This window comes from Dicentrarchus labrax, unplaced genomic scaffold (assembly GCF_905237075.1).
Source record: "Dicentrarchus labrax unplaced genomic scaffold, dlabrax2021, whole genome shotgun sequence".
NCBI classification, from domain to species: Eukaryota; Metazoa; Chordata; class Actinopteri; family Moronidae; genus Dicentrarchus; species Dicentrarchus labrax.
The window spans coordinates 30915729-30937646 of record NW_026136705.1 but is presented as its reverse complement, the minus strand read 5'-3'; the positions used below and the strand labels follow the sequence as shown (position 1 = coordinate 30937646).

At 39.4% G+C, this 21918-nt stretch overlaps 2 protein-coding genes and 1 non-coding gene across 3 annotated transcripts; 2 read left to right on the top strand and 1 right to left on the bottom strand.

Moving 5' to 3' along the window:
• Nucleotides 1–5440: 5440 nt before the first annotated feature.
• LOC127364581 (uncharacterized) lies at nt 5441–21615 on the top strand. The gene is made up of 4 exons (XM_051402211.1): nt 5441–5736; nt 5914–6000; nt 6856–6987; nt 21443–21615. Exons 1-4 carry the CDS (start codon nt 5526–5528, stop codon nt 21613–21615), a joined length of 603 nt encoding a protein of 200 aa, XP_051258171.1. The 5' UTR covers nt 5441–5525.
• trnad-guc (transfer RNA aspartic acid (anticodon GUC)) lies at nt 14873–14944 on the top strand. Its single transcript has one exon. It is a non-coding gene; the product is annotated as a tRNA-Asp (tRNA).
• On the bottom strand, nt 15731–20444 carry LOC127363871 (CD209 antigen-like). The gene is made up of 7 exons (XM_051400848.1): nt 20397–20444; nt 19263–19301; nt 18396–18687; nt 18024–18166; nt 17701–17920; nt 17097–17269; nt 15731–16182 (listed from the first exon to the last, which is right to left on the bottom strand). Exons 1-7 carry the CDS (start codon nt 20416–20418, stop codon nt 16121–16123), a joined length of 951 nt encoding a protein of 316 aa, XP_051256808.1. The 5' UTR covers nt 20419–20444; the 3' UTR covers nt 15731–16120.
• Nucleotides 21616–21918: the final 303 nt, after the last annotated feature.

The window sequence follows — 21918 nt, the reverse complement described above, 5'->3', positions numbered from 1 at the left end:
TTTCATTTCAGATATCTGATCACCTTACCCTACAAACATTGGAAAGGCCTACAACCCACACACAGGTACCTGAACTCTGTTATTTTTACCTATGCTGATTTCATTTAAAATCTGAAGAATTCAAATATTCTTTTGTGATGTTTCGCAAAGTGTATCAGGGCATTTTTTTTATGTCAGCATCTTTAATTAAAGTTTTCAAGTAATCAAAGTAGTGTGTAGTGTGATTTCATTTTTTTTTTTACAGGAAACAGGTAGTTCTTACAACTTGAGCGTTGTTCTCCAATCTTAACCAAAATGCACGTCTGATAGGAGTCCCACCCTGAACACATCTACATGCAAATATTCAGTCATACCCATAGCGCCCTCTATTGGCAAGAGGAAATGTCGTGTTTAATACTTTCACGTACTCCTTGCAGATTAATCAGATCCAGCATACAGCTCAATTTACCCCATACACGGGGTAAATTGAACATGCTATATTATCGAAGCAGTTTTGTTTACACTCATTCTGTTTGTTTGAAGGGATGCACAACATCCTGAAATATATGCAGATATATATGCAGATATATTAGTTAGCGACAAAACTATGATTGCCTTGATGTAGTGATCCTAAATATGAAAAATGGCTCATCTTACCCCGCCCTCCCCTACTAGCTTCTCTGCACTGGCTCCCTCACCTATAAAGCTCTTCATGGTCAGGCCCCTTCATATCTTAAAGAGCTCATAGTACCCTATTACCCCTCTAGAACACTACGTTCTCTGAATGCTGGGCTACTTGTGGTTCCTATAGTCTCTAAAAGTAGAACAGGAGCCAGAGCCTTCAGTTACCAAGCTCCTCTCCTGTGGAACCAGCTTCCAGTTGTGGTTCGGGTTCTCATGGATCCTGGTGGAGCCTCCTGCTTGACTCCCACTGCTAATATTAATGATATTATTGTTATTATCATTATTATTATTATTAGAATTATTTTATTTTGTATTACTATTGTGATACTGTTTCAGTCATAGGGAATTCAAATAAATGCTCAACCTCCACCCACAGACACCCTAAACCCCACACCAATCCCACCCTCACTGTAGCATGAAAGGCCAGTTTTGTATGTGGGACAAGCTGTATGAAGGTGTAAACTATTTTATTGTGTCATTATCTTTTTGGTAGTTATTCCAGTGAATTTATTAATAATGAGTTCCCTATATTAATACCCAATGTCAGCCAGTAGATGGTGGTGTTTACTGCTGTTAGGTGAAAATGAATGACAGAAAAAAAAATCCTTAGTAGTGATGCAGAGGTCAGAAACAAAATGCCAAAAATACAAATATAAAACTGTGGAGCAGTAAATGAACAGAAATGTCATTTTTCCATCATGTTTTCCATCGTTTGAGCTTCGACTGGAGCTTTTTCTTCTTTTTTTAAAGTCACTTCTTCTTCTGCAATGGCAACTGCAGAATTGGTTTCGGCTACTGTTCATCTCAATAAACCCACCCTTAAGATTCACCTGATTTTCTCTAAATTTGGTTAAACTACGTCTTACATTTGTACTGTCAAAGTAGTGTGTGTGTGTGTGTGTGTGTGTGTGTGTGTGTGTGTGTGTGTGTGTGTGTGTGTGTGTGTGTGTGTGTGTGTAGTGTATATAACTGCTTAACCAAACATGTTCTGTGTCTTTTGCAATCGATAAGATGAGATGTTCCTTTATTGGTCCCCTGTAGGAGAAATTTATATCTGGCAGAGCAGCACAAGGGAATGTAGTGCAATGAGTAAAGAAAGAGAATAAAAATATAATAAAATACAAAATATAATAAAATACAAAATATATACAATAATAATGGATTAGGGTTCAAATTCACTAAGTCCACTGCACTTTTATTTATTACTCTTAATACATCGGTAATATTATCCGTGTATATAAAATGCATTTTTCAAATTACAAATGACTTGAATTTTAATCAAATACATATTTACTTTGCATTTGATGAGTGAGTATTTGTAATTTGTAATAAGATACTTTTGATTAATTTGTGATCATCTCTGGATGTCAGTCAGAGCTCTTTCAGACTGCCTCAACCAGCAGTATCCCACAGACCACTGTCTGTGTTCAAGAGCAAGCATGGCCACCAAAACCGTTTATTCTTTTCTGTACAATTATTTTTATTACTTATTATTATTCATCCCCCATTGTTATGGCTATCGTTGTAGTCATCATCATCTTCTTCATCTTCATCATCATTATCGTATTCATCATTATCAGTCATTTCTACCAGTATAGTTGTTGTGCACCTCTCTCTGTCTCTCTCTCTCTCTCCCTCTCTCTCTCTCTCTCTCTCTCTCTCTCTCTCTCTCTCTCTCTCTCTCTCACCTAGAGTCGGGGTCTGACTGAGGTTTCTGTCTCTTAAAAGGAAGTTTTTCCTTGCCGTCGTAGTGTCCTGGAAAGAAGACCACAACGGAATTAGTTTTTTTTTTTTTTACTTTTTAGTTTCATTATCCTTGACATTTTGAATGAATATGTTTTAGTCACATTGTTGGACATGGTATAGATGTATATATTTGAGAAGCCAAATAAATTAAATAAAATCAAATAGTGTGAACATGTTTGAATTGCATTTCAGTGAATTTACTATATTTGTTGAAGTAGCTGATTGTAAATACAGTCATTGAATGCTACTGAGCCAAGATCCAAATAGATAATTTAAAGTCTATAACAGAGAATTCCTGAATAAGATTGTGAATTACAATCATGTGTCCACAGAATCTAATGCTAACTGAATATCACACAGCAACTCATGTTGGGGATCTGAATAACTCAGGTCACCACTCTGTGAATGATATCATGAGAATTATATTGCTGTTCTGCATGCTGTCAGTTTTTAACCAGTGATTAAGATAAAGCATTTCACTGAGAAGGGACATTTTGTGTATGCAGCAGAGACAAACAGGAAATAAAGTTTTGTTTTGTGTGAAAGAGAAATGAGCACTGATTGTAATCAGTTTCTGCATACTTCTTGCACAGTGGCATACTGGTTCCTGTTACAGACACATAAATAATTAAGAAACAATACAATAGTACAATTGTGAGAATACAACTGTAATTATCTCATCATCCATCCATCAATTTTCTTCCACTTATCCGGGTTCAGGTCGCGGTGGCAGCAGGCTAAGCAAGGTAGACCAGATGTCTATGGGCTGATATTTGTGTCAGTAGAAACTGAATCTGAATTGCCCAACTTGAATAATTGCATTAAAAACCTGAATTTGAATTGCTATTGTTAAACTTGAATAACTGTATTGCAAAGCTGAATCTGAATAGCATAATTTGAATTTGAATTTATTAGTTTGAAACTGAATTTGAGCCTCACTAAAAATTCAACTTTTTATGTCCTTTCAAATTCAGATCTCAAAATTCAAATTCCGATCTTGAAATTCAAATGTTGTAATCTCAACTCAATTTCAAACCACTAGATTACACTTTTAAGGTCACAGACGGGTCAAGGTGTTCAGTAAGAGCTCCTTTTTGGCTAAGCAGCAGGTTTGTTTTGAACATTTCCTGGACCTGTAGACATTGGCTAGAGAAAAACATGCTTAAAGGAGACAAATTATTCCCCTTTTCAGGTTCATAATTGTATTTTTTTTTTTTTTTAAATTTTGGTTTCGTGTGTGAACCACTTTGTGTCGGACTGTTTTCACAACCTCGGTCAGTACAACAGTGGACTGACTGAAAGACTGTTCCTGAAAGAGGGATTGTACCAACTGTCTGTGGAGAGACGGCAGAGGAAGTAACTGGAAGTATTTTTAACCTAGTATTTTAACCCTAACCCGCGACCTGAACCCGGATAAGTGGAAGAAAATTGATGGATGGATGATGAGATAATTACAGTTGTATTCTCACAATTGTACTATTGTATTGTTTCTTAATTATTTATGTGTCTGTAACAGGAACCAGTATGCTACTGTGCAAGAAGTATGCAGAAACTGATTACAATCAGTGCCCATTTCTCTTTCACACAAAACAAAACTTTATTTCCTGTTTGTCTCTGCTGCATACACAAAATGTCCCTTCTCAGTGAAATGCTTTATCTTAATCACTGGTTAAAAACTGACAGCATGCAGAACAGCAATATAATTCTCATGATATCATTCACAGAGTGGTGACCTGAGTTATTCAGATCCCCAACATGAGTTGCTGTGTGATATTCAGTTAGCATTAGATTCTGTGAACATGTAGTTGTTGATTTTCTCATCGTCCTGTAGAACACTGTACGATGCTTGAAATAAATACGCTTATCAAAAAAGTCTGAAAATGTTTTTAAAATACTGCAGCGTATGTTTGAGCATGAGCATTTATAAAGAATATGTTGGCTCTCTCTTGCAGTCAAGGACTGACACTAAGAGTAAAAGCCAAATTCAGTGTTTTTTTCCAGCAGAAATTTCTTTACATTTTGTCAAACTGGCATTATTATTATTATATTATTATTAGCTATTCCTGTTTGTTATATATGGATATACAGACAACTATCACTGGATTGTTAGTATTCTTCTATGATATCAGCATGTTTATTTTTAAGAGTCAAATTGTAGTAAGTTGACTTTCAACAGAACAACCTACAATAACTAACTTACTGTTGTTCTAAAGGATTTTGTTTCATAATGATTGTTCGTCAGTTGATAATTGGACACAGTAGAGGCAAAACTGGTTGAGGCTTTAAAGTACAGCAGATCAACAGAAACAGACTTTTTATCTGTGAATAATTGTAATCTTAAATCAAATAAAATGTGATTAAAGATATAATTTTCAATCAATTAAAGTTTAATTGTAGACCATACATATATTGATCTTCTCTAGGACGCTCTGACATTTTCTGTGGTACAGGGAAGACAAGTGTCATGATGAGGTTCAGTTTGTGGTTTTACAAGTCTCTGTTGACTTTGTGCCAGAAGAAACAATCAGGAAATTATGAATTTGTTCTGTAATAGTAAAAAGCAATTATTAGTTTCCATATAATTTACTATCAAACCTACAGGAGCTGCAGGCTGCCTACATCTGCATGTGATCAAGTTTTTATAATTAAACAATCATAATGCAATGTTGCAAAAAAGTGGCTGCAAAGATATTAACCTTCTGATTACTAGACAACCACTCTTCCTCCGTGGCCTCACCACCCCAAATGTTTCAAGTGTTGTTTGACTTCAGGTATCACTTGGGACCAATATAATATGGAAGACCACTAGATGTAGCACCACGGCACCAGCGTCTCAGACCAAAATTAATGGAAACGTCAGCCATACCAGCCCCACTTCCTCTGTGCCTGTCACATCTTACTGTTAGAGATGACCTCCTGATGACTTAGGATGGAGTAATCAACTGAATCTAGTGAAGAGTGAAAGCAGAGGCGTGTCTATAGATAACATCACCATGACATGAAGACGTCTGTGACGTCCACCTCCCTCACCTTCACGCCTCTTTTTGCTGTACTACATAAACCTCACACCGGTCTACAGAGGACACAGTTCACCTGTGTAAGCTGCCAGTGTGACAATGAAGATCACTGTGATTTTCCTGTTGCTGCTGCTGGTCTGCTCTGGCTCCACTGATCAGAATAAGACGGAGGCAGAAAAAGAAATTCTTGCACAGCAGATCACATCCCTACAGTCTTTACCACAAGACATCCTTGCTGTGCTGAGAGAGATGGCTGTTACTTTGACTCAACAGAAGTTTGACATAAGATTGCTACAAACAGAGAATAAAGGTACAGTATTATGTCGGGTAATGAGAGAAGGAATAGCATCAGGAACCCTTCCATAGGAACCACTGTTGTTTTACAAGGGAATGAATGTCATAGCAGTTCATATCCAAAAGTATAGATATTACAAACAAAGTATTCAAAACAAATCACACTCACAAGTTTATTTCTCCTCTTTTTCAGAGCATGCAGCAAAGCTGAAAGAACTGCAGGAGACTGAGTGTAAGAAGCAGGAGACTGAGGTTGACAAGCTGAAGCAACAGCTGAAAGGTACTGTGTGTGTGAAATCATCATGTCGGATTATTTGTATAACAAAAATGTAATGTATCTTTATGACACCAATACTACTACTGTGTGGTATAAAATGTAATAAACCAGAATATTATTCATTCTCAAATACCATAATATCAAGTACTGAAACTGATAACTGCTGCTATTATTAGTACGTGCATGTATTGGAGAAAGTGTTTATGATTTCTACCAGCTGCTTCTGCTCCTTTGAGATTCATATCAGAGGCAGAGCGGGTCGTTCCTTAATCGGAAGGTTGTGGGTCCGATCCCCGGCTCCTGGTGCCACATGTCAAAGTATCCTTGAGCAAGATACTGAACCCCAAATTGCTCCCTATGCCGTGCATCGGTGTGTGTGTGTGTGTATGAATGAAGTTTCTGTGAGTGGTCGGTAGACGAGAAAGGCGCTATACAAGTACAGGTCCATTTACCATATCAGGCAGACAGTGAACATTTGGTCCTCAGAGTTGAAGTGTTAGAAGCAGGAAAAATGGGCAGCGTGAGGATCTGAGCCACTTTGACAAGAACCACTTGTGATGGACGACTGGGTCAGAACATCTGGAGAGGTGTCAGTTAGACCTCCAGTGTACTGCTGATGTGCCCCTGAGCAAGGCACCCAACCCCTAACTGCTCACAGTGTCCCTACATGGCAGCCCATCACTCCACCATCTCTCCACATTTGCATGTCTATAAGCCCTCCATATGCATGATTTTATTTCAGGCCAGTGTGTAAAGTAAGAGTGAAAAAGAATTTCCCCATTGGGGATTAATAAAGTATATCTTCTTCTTCTTAATGTGGCTGATCGGTGTATATATATTGCTCTCTCTCTCTATCAGTTGGACAGGTGGCTTTCTCAGCCTCTCTGTTGGCTACAGGCAGCGGATATGTCGGACCCTTTCCCAAACAAACTACTCTGATCTTCAAACATGTCGATACAAACATTGGAAAGGCCTACAAACCAGACACAGGTACCTGAACTCTGTTATTTTTACCTATGCTGATGTCTAATGTTGCAACAGTTGAATTTTCATTTAAAAAAACTAAAAACAAATGTTCAACAGGTATTTTCACTGCACCAGTGAGAGGAGCCTACCACTTCGAGTGGTACATAGGAACATATGGAGGTCACCATGCTTCAGCAGCTGTGTTGGTCAAGAACTCACAACAAATTGTGACTGCATATGAACATCAGACATCAGGTTATGGGACTACTTCTATGGGGGTTACACTGCTCCTAGAGGTTGGAGATGTTGTGTTTCTGCGTCTGTTGGCTAATACAAAGGTGTACGATAATAGTCATCAATATACCGCCTTCACTGGTCATCTGCTTTTCACCATGTAAGACAGAAACTCTTCCTCTTTTCCTTTAAACTTTTGAACAATTCTTGCACTGAACTGATTTAAATGTAATCTGATAATCTTGAATCACTGTAGTAATGTATACTGAACTTTCTTTGCAGTGCAACAACAATTTGTAATAATTTAAATGTTGAGACATTTTTCATCTGGTCTGGATCTGCAGTCAAATATACTCAAGAGAAATAATCTAATATACAGGTGATTGTTTTTTCTGATGCTCTTGTCATTAATAAAATAATAAACATATATACAACTCACTTTCCTGCCTCAAATGATATTTTATTTATTTATTTCCATCTTTATTTCACACGCTGATGTTCTGATCACCATCAATACTAATTTCCTTTGTTACAGTTGATTTGCTTATAGAGGTTGTTGTTTTCAGCTTTGTATTCCCGTAATATACTTATTATCTCTTTACATCACTATTCACTAATATTTCCAACTTTGTTGTGGTTGTTTCAGTTTGGTTACTTTTTGTTAATTAATTATTTAACAATTAACTTACAGAATTATTTTATATTATATATATGTTTATTTTGTTGGTTGATCATGAAAAAACATCCATGTCGGGCTCTACAGCGTAGGGTGGTAGTGGTCTAACTGTATTAGTTTAATCAATGAATGGTTATCAAAAATTTGAATTATCAAAAGATAATAGAAAATGACTTTAATTAATATTAAAGTTACTCTGGGCACCACCCTTAAATAAGATAACCAGTAATCGATTAATCGGTAAAAACTACAGTAAACTATTAATTCAGAAATCAGATTAATAATTAAATTAATAATTACAACCAAAATCATTAATAATAGCTGGAGTGGGAGCTTTGGAGTTCTACATAGAAGAGGTTGGTATCACTCACTCTTGTACGAAATTAAATAAGCCAGCATATGTAAACACAAACATTTATTAACCAGATATAATAAAAGCAAACAGAGGAAAAATACACAATATACAATCTAACTTAAAGGAACTAAAGGAGGTGTGTGTGTGTGTGTGTGTGTGTGTGTGTGTGTGTGTGTGTTTATGGGGGTCATAAAAGGTCCTCTGACCAGATGTTTCAGGGTGTGAAGCATGTGTTGGTGAGAGACGGAGAGATAGAAGAAGCGGGGGGATTTGAATCCCTCCCCACGTGTATGTACTTAGACCGGGGGGGGGTGCAGGAGTGAAGGTAGATGAGAAGAGAGAGAGAGAGATGATCATCTCTCTGGCTTTAATAGCCGTGATGACAGGTCTGGTGTCCAAAGATCTCTGACCAATGACGGGCCGGTGTTTGGCCGTTTATTTGCCTTTGAGACACACCCTGTCCCCACGGAGGGGTCTGTTATCTGGCAGGCGTGTTTCCTTTGTCTAAAAGACTACTACAATCAGGCCTTTACTTTTACATACAGGCCTCAAGAGTTTCTGAGCACATGGTCAAATCCCAACATGTCCCTTTGTATTTCAGTTAAACACTTCAAATGAACAAGTTCATATTTAGGGGTATCCTTGGATCCCAACATCCCCCCTTTGATCTCAGGAGTGCACCTGATGTGTGATCCTGGGATCAAGAGCCTATAGTCCATAGCTGAAAGATTTTTGGAGTGTATTGGATAAGGACATGTGTATGACTGTGTGTCATAATGAATGTGTCCTAAGCTAGTGTCTGTATCAGTGACCTTATCAAAATATATTACCAGGGAGTTGATCCAGGTGTATTTGCAAATAATGTTTTCAAATCCAAATTTGGTTGTTTTTCAGCTAATAGTAGGTTGTCTGACTATTACTGAGTTTAAAAATACTGTACTGACTTTATTGCGGTTGCTAACAATTCTAAATTTGCCTATAGAACTGCAGGAAAGTAAGGTACGCTAGGTTAGCTTACTGTCAGTACAGGGATGGACGGTGTCGTCAAGACCGTGAGAAGTGAGCTCTTTTGTTTTTATGCCTAGAGTTTTTCCTAACTCGTGGCTCAGGGCTGTAACGCTCCTGGTAACCAGAGGCAGAGAGACATTCAGAGTCACTATCTGACTGAATATGACCATGTTCTGAACTGTGATCAGAGATGTTGCGGTCATCATCTGAAAAGTCAACTGTCTGGTCACAAGGTTGGGGCTGCACATATGAGTATTCAATTCAATTCAATTTTATTTGTATAGCGCCAATTCATAACAGAAGTTATCTCAGGACACTTTTCAAATAGAGCAGGTCTAGACCGAACTCTTTAACATTAATTACAGAGACCCAACAGTACCACCATGAGCAAGACCTTGGAGACAAGGGCAAGGAAAAACTGCCTGTTAAAAGGCAGAAACCTAGGGACAGACCCTTCGGCTCTAGGTGGGTGGTCGTCTGTCTCGACCAGTTGGGGTGAGAGAGAGAGAGAGAGAGAGAGCGACAGACAGACAGACAGGTGCACAGCAACAACAGTATTGGCAATGGCAGTCAAGCAGGACCATGGCAGGAGGCTCCACCAGGATCCATGAGAACCTATGGCTTTCTACAGTTTTTGCTTTGAGAATGCCTATCTGGATGCAGTTGGTGGACACGGCGGTTGCGCTCAGTGTCCTTATACTGCCGTTTGTCACCCCTCTTCGAGCTGTTGGGAGGATGATTTTTTTAGGGCAGTAGGTGTGTGTGACGCTTTAACATTTAAGGTGGTCGGTTCATTTGTTGTGTTGCTTGTTTTGCAAGCGACAACAGTGTCCCAAACCACCTGTGTTATCTTCCTGGATCAAAATCAAAATGTTCCATATCTTTAGCTATTAGCTCAAGCTCTTCAAGGCGGGAACACTGTGATGTCGTTACTGGGGAGGGCGGGGCTAAACTAGCTTGACTGTAGACATGTGTGTCACTTGCTACAGTTCTCTTTGGTTGATAAGCAGGGGCTGAATATCTGCTAGAAGATAAGGTACATATCTCTTCAATGTCTGATTCGGGGGGGATGAGAAGTCAGGTAGCTATTCCTTCTGTCTCTCTGTGGAGGTTGAGGAACTGACTTTGTTCCCAGGGACTCAGGGTCACTTGGGGACTGGTCCCATCTTGTGAGGGGAGAGGGAGTTAACCTCTCACCAAGGGGGGAGTTTGAATCAGAAAAGCCAGAGTCACATCTGCTGAATGACTGTGGAGGGGCAAGATGTCCTAATCTAATGGTGCTATCCATTTGTCTCGTAAATCCCCCCGCCGAGTTGCTCTGACGCGAGAACGTGATGTAATTGTCTGGCTTGTACCACTAAAGCGTTCCAGTTGTCTTTGGGCATTACGAGTCAGAAAGAAGTGCAGCAGCTGTGTTATTATTGCTTGTGGCTCATCTAAACATACGGAGCCCCTAAAGGGACATGGAAAAAAAAAAAAAAGGAAACTTATCTACTAGATAGTATCTAGTGAGCACTAGATACGGCTCTCGTGTGCTCATGATGTCTGGGAGACCATCCACTGCATTTTGGTTTGTGTTTCTGTGTGAAAATGACAGTACAGGAGTTCGACAATATTTTAACCTGGGACTTCATTATAAGGACATTGCTGCTTTACTTGCAAGTCGTCACCGTCATGTTGTGTCTGAAAGACATTTAAAACGAATTTTGAAGTCTTGTAGTCTGTTTCGGGCGCAAGGGATACGTCACTTTGGATCACGTAGTTAATTTCATTCATGAACAGTTACAAACATCTGGCCAACTCTGTGGGTATAGGTGGATGTACACAAAATGCAAGGAGAATGGATAACACGTCAAGAAAGAAGAGGTACGCTTAATTCTAAAAGAACTTGACCCGAGGGGTGTTGAACTCAGAGCAAGGAGACGGCTCCATCGCCGAAGCTATTTTGCAAAAGGGCCCAATTATATTTGGCACTTTGACTCTTATGACAAACTGAAGCCATTTGGTATCTGTATCAATAGCTGCATTGACGGGTTTTCCCGGAAAATTATCTGGATGAATGCATTTACTACCAGCAGTGACCCAAAAATCATCGGAGGCTACTACATAGAGGCAGTCCAGAGATTGGGTGGTTGTCCAAGGATTGTCAGAGGCGACCGGGGCACAGAGAATGTTTAAGTCAGAGACTTTCAGCGTTTTCTCCGTCGCAACATTCACGATGGTTCCGGCATTGACAGCTACATTGAAGGGGCAAGCACAGCAAATCAGCGAATAGAGAGTTGGTGGGGCTTCCTCAGAAGGGAATCAATGGAATTCTACATCTCTCTGTTTAATGATCTGAAGGACCGTGGCTTGTTCGATGGTGCATATTTGGACAGAAGTCTAATCCAGTTCTGCTTCATGGGAATCATTCAGGTACAAATGTATCATATTGTTATGTAAAACCTAATTTCATCTTAAATTGTGTCCCACAAATGTTTTGTTGTTGTTGTTACATTCTGCAATGAGCAGCTGTCCACCTGTCTTAATCACTGTCATCCATGTGGTGTCCTACAATAATAATTCATAATGAAACGCGAAAATGGCTCTAACAGGGTTTTTGAGCATGGAGGCGCCACGCACCGGTCTGCCATATCGTCACATTGTGTGCGCCCTCTCAGTGTCAATCATACTACTGATAGATGAGAGAAGGGGCTGATTAATTGGAATATAACATAACTTTTTGTGTGTGGAAACCACCAAAATGGTAGAAAAAGTTGCCTAAAACAAATTTTGTTGTCCAAACTTTATACTTTATTTAATGAGAATAAACACAGTAAAAGCCACTCAGGAAAACGGGCAGCGAGCCAAGCAAACAGCCAACCATTCAATCAATCTGTTAATCATTTAATTGTTTACAGTTAACTGATCGTTAAGGAAATAATCTAATAAAGATAATAATAATACAGAAAACAGGCTTGACACCGCCACATTATACTATATATTCAATAATCCATCTATTCTGGGGGGTGGGAATGACTGTGTGTGTGATTTGATGTGTGCACAGATTCGGGAGGTGCTGGTCGATAATGGTTTAGCACTGTAAAAGCTGCCTGAATACGTGTTCATACATCCAGAGTGGCAGCAGAGGAGCACATATCCCATAAAATACACATAATCAGGCCTAATATGACAACAGCTTGACTAATGTGTGTGTGTGTGTGTGTGTGTGTGTGTGTGTGTGTGTGTGTGTGTGTGTGTGTGTGAGAGAGAGAGAGCTATATGTCGACTATAAGCCTCCTTGTGTGTGTTTATGTGGTCTGTGCTGCAATGTTGCTGTCCATTGGTGTTGAATCGTCCTGCTCTGGATGAGCGCAGACACGCCACGGCTTCTTCATTGTGATTTATTTTAGCTTACTCTGAACTGCCATTTTAATCGAAGATAAACTTCCAAAGAATACTCAAAATATTTCTCTTTCTCTATTCAATTAATCCAAAAAGCCTTCTTATTCTTTCTGATAGCTTTTCATTCCCTTCAGGTGTCTTCATCGCTCTCAATTTAATATTGATATATGCGATCATGCAAAACACAAAATAAGTACCATGGATAGCGCCACTCAGCCGGCCGTGCCAAAACACTTATAACTTTAGTATTTAATAAAATAATAAATAATAATAGAAAATAATATATAGTGAGAACTCTGTAGAAGCTATATTTGGAATTTTGGATTATTTCTCCTTGGAAAAAATATTGATCTGTCAATATGTGCACACTGACTGTTACAGACATTAAGAACATTTGCAGCGATATTGTGCACACAGTTTTTCAAGGTACTTGGCAGATAGGTTTTGCCTGTCATGGATAACTTTTCGCAGTTCTTGTGTTGATTTAGGCTGTCTCAGTTGTTTCTGTCTCTTGAAGCCTGTGTTTCGTTGAATCAGTCTGGGATTACCTCGGATTTTTCAAATGAGTATTAGCTCTTCTCATCAGCATATTTTATTGTGTGCGGGCAGTGCATTTTATTTATTTATTTTCCTTATTTATTTTATTGCTTTTATTTTTCTAATGTGTACTTCATCTTTCTATTGTGCTTCTATTGTGTGATCTATTTACTCTGTTAATCTCTTCCTATGTCCCATTAATGCATGTTACTAACTTCACTTCTTCCCCGGAGTTCTTGTGCTTTCTCGTCTTGCAGGTTCTTATCGATCCTGGTGGAGCCTCCTGCCATGGTCCTGCTTGACTGTGCACCTGTCTCTCTCTCTCTCTCTCTCTCTCTCTCTCTCTCTCACCCCAACTGGTCGAGACAGACGACCACCCACCTAGAGCCGGAGGGTCTGTCCTAGGTTTCTGCCTTTTAACAGGCAGTGTTTCCTTGCCCTTGTCTCCAAGGTCTTGCTCATGGTGGTACTGTTGGGTCTCTGTAATTAATGTTATAAAGAGTTCGGTCTAGACCTGCTCTATTTGAAAAGCTGTTATGAATTGGCGCTATAGAAATAACAGTGAATTGAACATTGAATCTTTTTGTGCAGCACTTTGGAAACCTTGTGTTTGTTAAAATCGTGCTATATAAATAAAGTGGATTGGATTGGATTCCTTCACTCTTCCGAGTGGCCATCAGATTCTTGGCAGTGCCTCCAGTGCTCCAGTGGAGCGGGTTTTCAGCCATGGTGGCATCATACTACGCCCACATCGTGCACAAATGACTGACAGACTTTTGACCATTTTGATATTTTGCAAATGCAACGCAGCAGAGGGCCCTGACATAGAAAAAGCACAACCCTGTTCATTGTTATGTTCATGTATTTGTTATCCCTGCCCACCCTCATTCCCTCTCACACACACACACACACACACACACACACACACACACACACACACACACACACAAAACACTATTTTTGGGGAATTTTTATTGGGAGATATAATCAATAACTCAACTATTATGAACTGTAGTCTCACCAAAATCACTGTACACATCATTCACCCCCTCCTAAGATAAGTAATCTTTTATCTCGTTTTTATCACAAAAGTTACTGACTTTAGTTTGAAGTAAATAAATCCAATGTCAGGAGTAGTTAACTTCTTCTCTGCTCTTCTCTGTTCACTGACACAGTCGAGGAGGCGAGACGGTGTTTTAGGTGGTTACAGCGCCAAAGGCGGCAGTGGCCGGAGTGCGCATTACACCCGTAGTGTTTTAGCACTACCATAGAGATTGAATGGGAAACGGTTTAGGGGCGTTTAGAGCGGGAGACTTGGGTTCGATTCCCCAACGTGGAGGGACTTTTATTTTCATTTTTATTACTAAAAAAGTCTAATTACATTTCTTATAGTTGTAGTGCTTTAACTAACCATTATTTTCCTTATTGATTAATCCGCTGATTATTTTCTATATTATTATTAACTTTATTTTCCTTTTCTCCGACCTGCTTTACCTGCTATTCATTTTTCTTTATTAGACATTTAATTAATACATTTAAATGTTTCTTATTAAAATAAGTTCATACTGAAAAGACGAAAATTGAATTAACATATTGATTCATACATTGATGAGATTTATGTGTAGATATTAGCTTCCTGTCGCGACTCTATTGCTCAATGACTCTGGTACAGCCAATGGCTTTATGACAAGTGGTCACATGAGGCACTACAGCCTTCCTCGTTAGTATAGTGGACAGTATCTCCGCCTGTCACGCGGAAGACCGGGGTTCGATTCCCCGACGGGGAGTGACTTTTATATTTCTACACAAAGCCAATAATCCAGAAAAAATAAATAAATATAGACAAGAAAATAACAGCTGACTCTGCAACTCACTCACTTCTCCCCCCCCCTCCCCAGAAACTCTGGTGGTAGAGAAACATGTGAAAGGCTCTATGGAGCCAGTGTCTTGTCTGTACCTTTAGGGCTACTGTAGAATGATTGTCTTTCTGCCGTCCACCCTCTCTCTCTCCATCCCCCCCTTATCATATCTTTGTATGATGCAAGGACTTTAGCTGGGCAGTAAATGTATTTCCCTGCCACTCCCGGGAATCCTGTGTGTGTGTGTGTGTGTGTGTGTGTGTGTGTGTGTGTGTGTGTGTGTGTGTGTGTGTGTGTGTCTGCTGTTTGGACCCTGCTTTAGCTCTGTGTGACTCTTCACTGAGGTTGAGTGTATTTCAGGTTACAGATATTCAATTAAAACTGTATTTATTCTACACTAGCCCTGGAATTGTTTCTATGCTTAGTTTTAAATAAACATACTTGGACAACAGGGCCATTTCACGCATTGCAACCACAATGAAACTGGACATTACTGGAGGTGCTGAGTGTACGGTCCACCTGTCATGTACTATTTGTTTGTTTGTTTTTTGTGGATTTGTTGATTGTGGATGGCGTGTTTCTCTGTTGACTGTATGGTGCAGTGATGTGGAGATGAATTTCCCCCTTGGAGGACAATAAATTGAATCTTGAAGTACCACGTGGTCAGATTTATTGTTTATTTTTGTGAATATGTTTCACTTTTACAAGAGGAGCTGATATGAGGGTGAAGAGTTTGACTGCTGTAACCCTAGAAAATAATCCAATGTGCATGTAGATAGCAAATAATATGCATTATTAAACTATTGTAAAGCAGTTTATCTTTTAGTCACAGACACACTGAAACATGTAAATATAATAATAATATGTAAATAGAGTTGTGAGGAAGAGACAGAAACAGGAAGAGTTCCAAAACCTCTGTAACCTTTTGGCCACCTTTGGATCAGAAACATCACTAAGATATCAATAAAACAGAATAAAGCAGTAAAGCCACGGTACACTGGTGTGATATGATGCACACACACACACACACACACACACACACACACACACACACACACACACACACACACACACACGCTCTGAAGATGTGAACTGAGTTTCTCTTCATGGTGATTTCATTCTGGTGCTGCTGAAAAACTCCACTCCTCTCGTCTCGCTCTGAATGTCTGTAAGGACACGATTAATATTCAATTTTGGGCAGTAACACATTACTCTTAATAATATTACAGTTACAATATTACTTTTAATCATGCATTCAGCAAGCAGCGAGCTAGCTTGGAAGATAGAAACACTTACATTCTCCAGCTGGAAAACTGCATTTTAATGGTAGATAGTAGGCAGAGGACTAATGAAGATGGTCATTGTAAAAGCAGACACAACTGTAAGAGAGGCTATTATATGCATATAACCTTTAACCCTGTTTCTAACTACAGTATATGTCCAAGTAAACAGCCGAGGACTCATCATCCCACACTATCTGTCTGTTTACTGTGTAACTGTTAGAGTGACGCTCCAACACAGAGAAAACCATACTGCTTCTTCCAATCTCGGCTCTTTCAGACTTCCACATACGAGAGTGTGTGACGGTTGCGTCCAGTCATGGATGACTTGAATAAAACCATACAGAGAGACAAGATCATACTTTGTATCTACCACAAGCTGTAGTGACTGGATATGTGCTGGATGAAAAAGAAACCATGCTCGTTACACACAAGATGCACACACAGAAGATCTGTGTCTCTAAATAACAGAAGTTTAAAAAGAAGATGTAAAAGATTGTGTCTCTATCAGTTTAGGCCAGCTGTTTGTGGATTCACAGGCTGCAGAAAAAAACTGCTAGTCTGAGAGGCTGAAGTCTGAATTTTAGGGAGAAAGGAAATATCTGGGGTTGTGGAGGAATTACCAGAGCTCTGCAACCCGCTCCTCATATCTGCTTCAGGCTAGCAGCTCGGGGATACATGAGTGTGGTTTCATATTCCAGTTTTCCTTATTACACAATGTCCCCTCACAATATCAGGACACTTTGTTTGATGCATGAACTTCAGCCCAGTAGGTAAACAAATGGGACTGGATCTCTCACCTTTCAAACAGATGAAGTGAAGATGATCCCCACATGGAATATCCCTCCAGTGGAAGGGAGCGCAGGTGTCGATGCCGCCACAGGGACTGCTTTCTTGCCAGAGCTTTCTGTCCAAGTAGTTGTAGCTCATGGGAGCTCCAGACATCCAAAACCACGTGTCCCCCATCAGATACCTAAAAGGGATCCACTGATAGTTGAGTTTCTGCTTGTCAATGAATGTCGGCAGCTGTAACAGAAAGGTTTATGGAGACTGCAAACTATAAAATATATATATTTATTACATTTTATGAATATTTATGAATATTATGTCATAATTTTGGGAAACCGAAACAGGAAAGTCAAGCACAATAAAAAAATAAGAATATGGTAAGTCAGTGAAAATTTTCATTTTTATTATAACTACATATATTTCATTTTTCTTTTCTTGGTGGAACTGGGCTTCCATACGAGCCTCTGCAGAGCCAGACACAGTTTACATCTGTGTTTGATGTGGTTTTAATTGTAAGTTCAACATAAACTCACTTTGGTAAAGGAGACAACTTATAAAATCTAAAAAGTAAAAGTGCGACACTCTTGGTGAGATGGACGTTGTTATTAAGAGTACCTGCGCAGTCCCAACCAAACATGTCTGGTGAGGTTGAAGGAGGCGGTTGTGAGCGCCGCTTCCACCTCCATCTGCTCCTCTGCACTGCGAATGCTGAGCAGGTCCCAGTGGAAGTCTCTGCAGTACAGCAGAGCATCCGACCAACACAGCCTCCTCTCCACCACCGCTACGTTCCTACCCATCACCACTGCACTGAACGTGGGCGCCGGAGGAAGCAGCTCTGGAAAATGTGAGCAACAAAAGTCCAGTTTGGAGATTCTGCAGCAAAGAGCCGAGCTGCTTATTTCTCATTTGAGTTCAAATTTAAGTTCTGATTGACTAACCTCCGTACACTTCCAGCTCACATAGTGTCAGTACAGCTTGGAGGTTTGTGCGGTAGACGTACACGTTGACCAACCGACCGATCATCCCTCCACACTGGAAGGTGCTGGTAGCTCCGCCAGGAATGGAGGAAATAACAGCGCAGCTGAGAAAGAGACAAGCATGAAAGAATAATTCTGGTTTATTACGACAAGTCTGGTGCATGAAGTCCATAAAGTATGACAGGGCGAGAAACTGGAGCAGTTAGACAATCAATCACTTACACTTACTGCTTTCTATCAGTGTTAAATAATCACATTGTGTATGGAAGCTCAGTAGGTCAAAGTCAAACCTGTAAATTGGGACGTTTACAAAACAAAAACAAACAGGATTACCTCGGGTTGTTGTTGCCGTTGTTCTCTAGGGAACTCCCAATGAGGATCTTGGCGTTATTGATCCTTTCAGGTATTTCATATCTGTTGGTGATGGAAATACGTGCGACCTTGTACAGCCCGGGCAGGAGTAAACTCCACCAGCTGCTAAACCCACCGCCTGTATGGCTGCAGGATCCGTGGGAATACACCGGGTCTCTATTCCCATCGATTGCCTTATCAGGATAACCACCACTGGCTGTGGATGACTGGGTTGCTGTTCCACTGGGGGCCACATTTACCAAAGAAGAGGCAACTTGTTGGTGACAAACAAACAAACAAACAAACAAACATGAATAGTTGCAAAAACCTTCTATCTCCAACTTTTCATATTTTGAAATGTCTGATTGTCTTCATCCAGATTCCATCTGCCTTTACATTTATCCAATTTTAACTACATTAAACATGCATAATGTTTAATGTATGAATCAAGAATCTGGTGCTTTATGTGCACAGATGCATATAAATATTTTTGAATACTAGTTATATTTAATACTCAGCAGAGGTTTTTCTCCTCAAACATGATAATATACTAGCTAAAACTTTTCAGAACTCAGAACCTTTGTCATTACATAACAGAAAGAACTGCAAGTTCCCATAAGATTGGACTATAATCTAACATCATTGTTCCGCCTTTTATTGTTCCATGTGAGTGAAACCTCCTGGCCGGATGCTCAAATACAAATGTATGCAGATGATGCAAATGTGTTATTGGAAGTAGGCAACATGGAAAATTCATGGATGCTATGTTAAATTATCCCTAAATATTGGACTGTTCCTCATTCAAGTTTAAATATGGTTGTTATTCCCTCTATTTAAACATTTTGTTACCTGCTCTGCTCTGGAGAAGCCACAACTGGAATAAAACACCTTTTAAAAGAAAAACAAAAGTCAATCAGAAACATCCTGATATTTGTTTCACTCCATCCTTCCTACTATTATCTCATAAATACTGTGTGTGTGTCCTTATATCCTGTCGATGGTCCTGACATCCAGATCTCGTACATATTCATTCCCAGAAACACATTATACATGTGGATCTTAATCATTAATTAGTAAATTCAGTCACTAAGTTCACATAAAGTTAGAAGATAATCTAACATCATTGTTTTCCGCCCTTTATTGTTCGATGTGAGTGCAATCTCCTGGTCGGATGTTCAAACACAAATGTATGCAGATGATGCAAATGTGTGTGTTATTGTAACTAGGCAACATGAAGGAGCTGGAAAATCCCTGGATGCTATGTTAAATTATCCCTGAATAGTTGAGTGTTCCTCATTGCATATAAAGAGTAAAACAATTGTCTGCATGTGTTTGTTTAAGGAGACTGGTTCCAGTCGGTCTGCTGCTACAATTTAAATATCTGGAGGATGTTTTAGATTCAAAATGTAATTTTTATAATAAGAAACAGGTTCAAAAAGAGTTGTTATTGCCTCAGAAGTTGGTCCCAAACAGGAGTTTGTATTTTAAAGCCAATAGACCTACTTAACCTGTGTTTGTTCTGTCTGACAATGTTGAGATGATACAATAATTATTAAATCTGCAGCTCAGTAGCCTGATAATCCCGCCTGCTGGTCAATAAAGTATTTACGAGCCGCAATCAGATTTCATACTGTGACAACAGAAACATACAGACATCTGTCGCCTTTGTCTAATTGTATTGTTTCTTTCAGATTGTTGTTTTAACTTTTAATCACAGCTTTACTTTTCTGGTCTGTTTTTAATCCATTTGTCAGTTTTTAGTTGTGAAGTATCTCATATAAATAAACAAACTGACAGTCTTGTGTCAGCAGTGTTGAAAATAAACGAATCAAACTCTTCACAAAAGGTAACAGCAACAGTAACAGCAACAGTCTGGTGAAGCCAATCTAATAAAATAATAATACCTTCAGTTTTTCTTTTGTCAGTTTATCTCACATTAGCTTCCTGATCCAATCAATTTAAAGATCATTCAGAGATACTCACAGTAAAAACCTTTGGTCTGCATGCTTCCAACAACTGAACCCACAGCGACTGTTGTAACCTTTTCAATGTCAGGATGTTTTATATCACAGGAACGTGAGGTATTTAAATCCCCTCGGAAGATTTTCCTGTTTAGTCAAACATCGGAATCAACTCATTTACAATTCAAAAGCTCACTTGAATCCATTGTTAGGCTGAAAGTTATGACATAAACTGAGTGACGTCTTTTTTTCTTTCTTTATAAGTGAAACAGTGGATCAAACAGTGATTGAAGTTAAACCATGTGAGAAATGACTCTTCAGTCACTCGTTCTCATGTGCATTTTCAATTTGAGTGGAAACAAAAAACATTTATTAAAGCTGGAGGAGCAATAAGACCCTGCAACTAAATGGACCTGTACTTGTATAACGCCTTTCTAGTCTTCTGACCACTCAATGCCCTTTTACCCTCCTGAGACCTGAGCTTTTGTTTGGGGTGCATTAACAATTTCTCCTAGCTATTTTGGATTAGTAGGACCTGATAGACATAAAAACAAGCATTGTTTCTGAACAATTTGTAGTTTTCACAAAAAATGATGTCCTTGAGGGTCATATGAGGACATTAGGCCTTTTTTGCTATAAAACTTTGTCCCCATATGAGGACGCAGTTTGTTTTTTTTTTGGAACCAAAAACCTTCCAATTAGTGGACGACCCGCTCTGCCTCTAAGCCACAGCTGCAGCTTTGTCTGGCTGGTCATTTGCACAGAGGACCATCTGCAGCCAGCCTGGTATTTGTCCTATCCTGTCCTTAAAGGGCAGAAAAACATTTAAAAAGTGCAGCGATGAACGGGACTGGATCGGGCCTGGATCTGGTCAATCTGCTGGAAGATATACATAAAAGTATAAAAATGACATTTCCTTTCACCACTAGGTGGTGCTCCCACTATTAGTGACATTATCACATAGATCACATAGATGTGTTAAGGGCGACTCTTATCAAACATGTGAAGTTTCGTTGCGATCGGATCATGTACACTTAAGTTATGACAAATCCCTCTTTCGTTCAACAGGTATTTTCACTGCACCAGTGAGAGGAGCCTACCACTTCGAGTGGTACATAGGAGGTCCTCATTGTGCAGCAGCTGTGTTGGTCAAAAACTTACCGTACAACACATTTTTGTCACATCTGAATATCAGCCATCCCATTATGGGTCTTCTGCTAATGGGGTTACACTGCTCCTAGAGGTTGGAGATGTTGCGTTTCTGCGTCTGTGGGTTAATACAAGGGTGTTTGATAATGTTGATCACCATACCACCTTCAGTAGTCATCTGCTTTTCACCATGTAAGACAGAAACACTTCCTCTTTTCCTTTAAACTCTGATAATCATGCAGGTTTTTGTTGTCTTGAACAATTCTTGCACTGAACTGATCTCAAACTTATCTGATAATCTTGAATCAATGTAGTAATTTATAATGAGATTTGGATTTTCCTTCATATAAAAGCTGGATGACAGAGCAGTGCAACAACAATTTATCAAAATAAAA

Excerpts from the sequence above, each read along its gene's own strand:
- LOC127364581 (XM_051402211.1), top strand. The coding sequence starts at position 5,526 with ATGAAGATCACTGTGATTTTCCTGTTGCTGCTGCTGGTCTGCTCTGGC. Across the intron at positions 5,737-5,913 it reads GCTACAAACAGAGAATAAAG|AGCATGCAGCAAAGCTGAAA; the intron begins GTACAGTATTAT and ends CCTCTTTTTCAG. Across the intron at positions 6,988-21,442 it reads GGCCTACAAACCAGACACAG|GTATTTTCACTGCACCAGTG; the intron begins GTACCTGAACTC and ends TTCGTTCAACAG.
- LOC127363871 (XM_051400848.1), bottom strand. The coding sequence starts at position 20,418 with ATGCAGACCAAAGGTTTTTACT. Across the intron at positions 18,688-19,262 it reads GCTTCTCCAGAGCAGAGCAG|TTGCCTCTTCTTTGGTAAAT; the intron begins GTAACAAAATGT and ends GTCACCAACAAG. Across the intron at positions 18,167-18,395 it reads AACGGCAACAACAACCCGAG|CTGCGCTGTTATTTCCTCCA; the intron begins GTAATCCTGTTT and ends TCTCTTTCTCAG.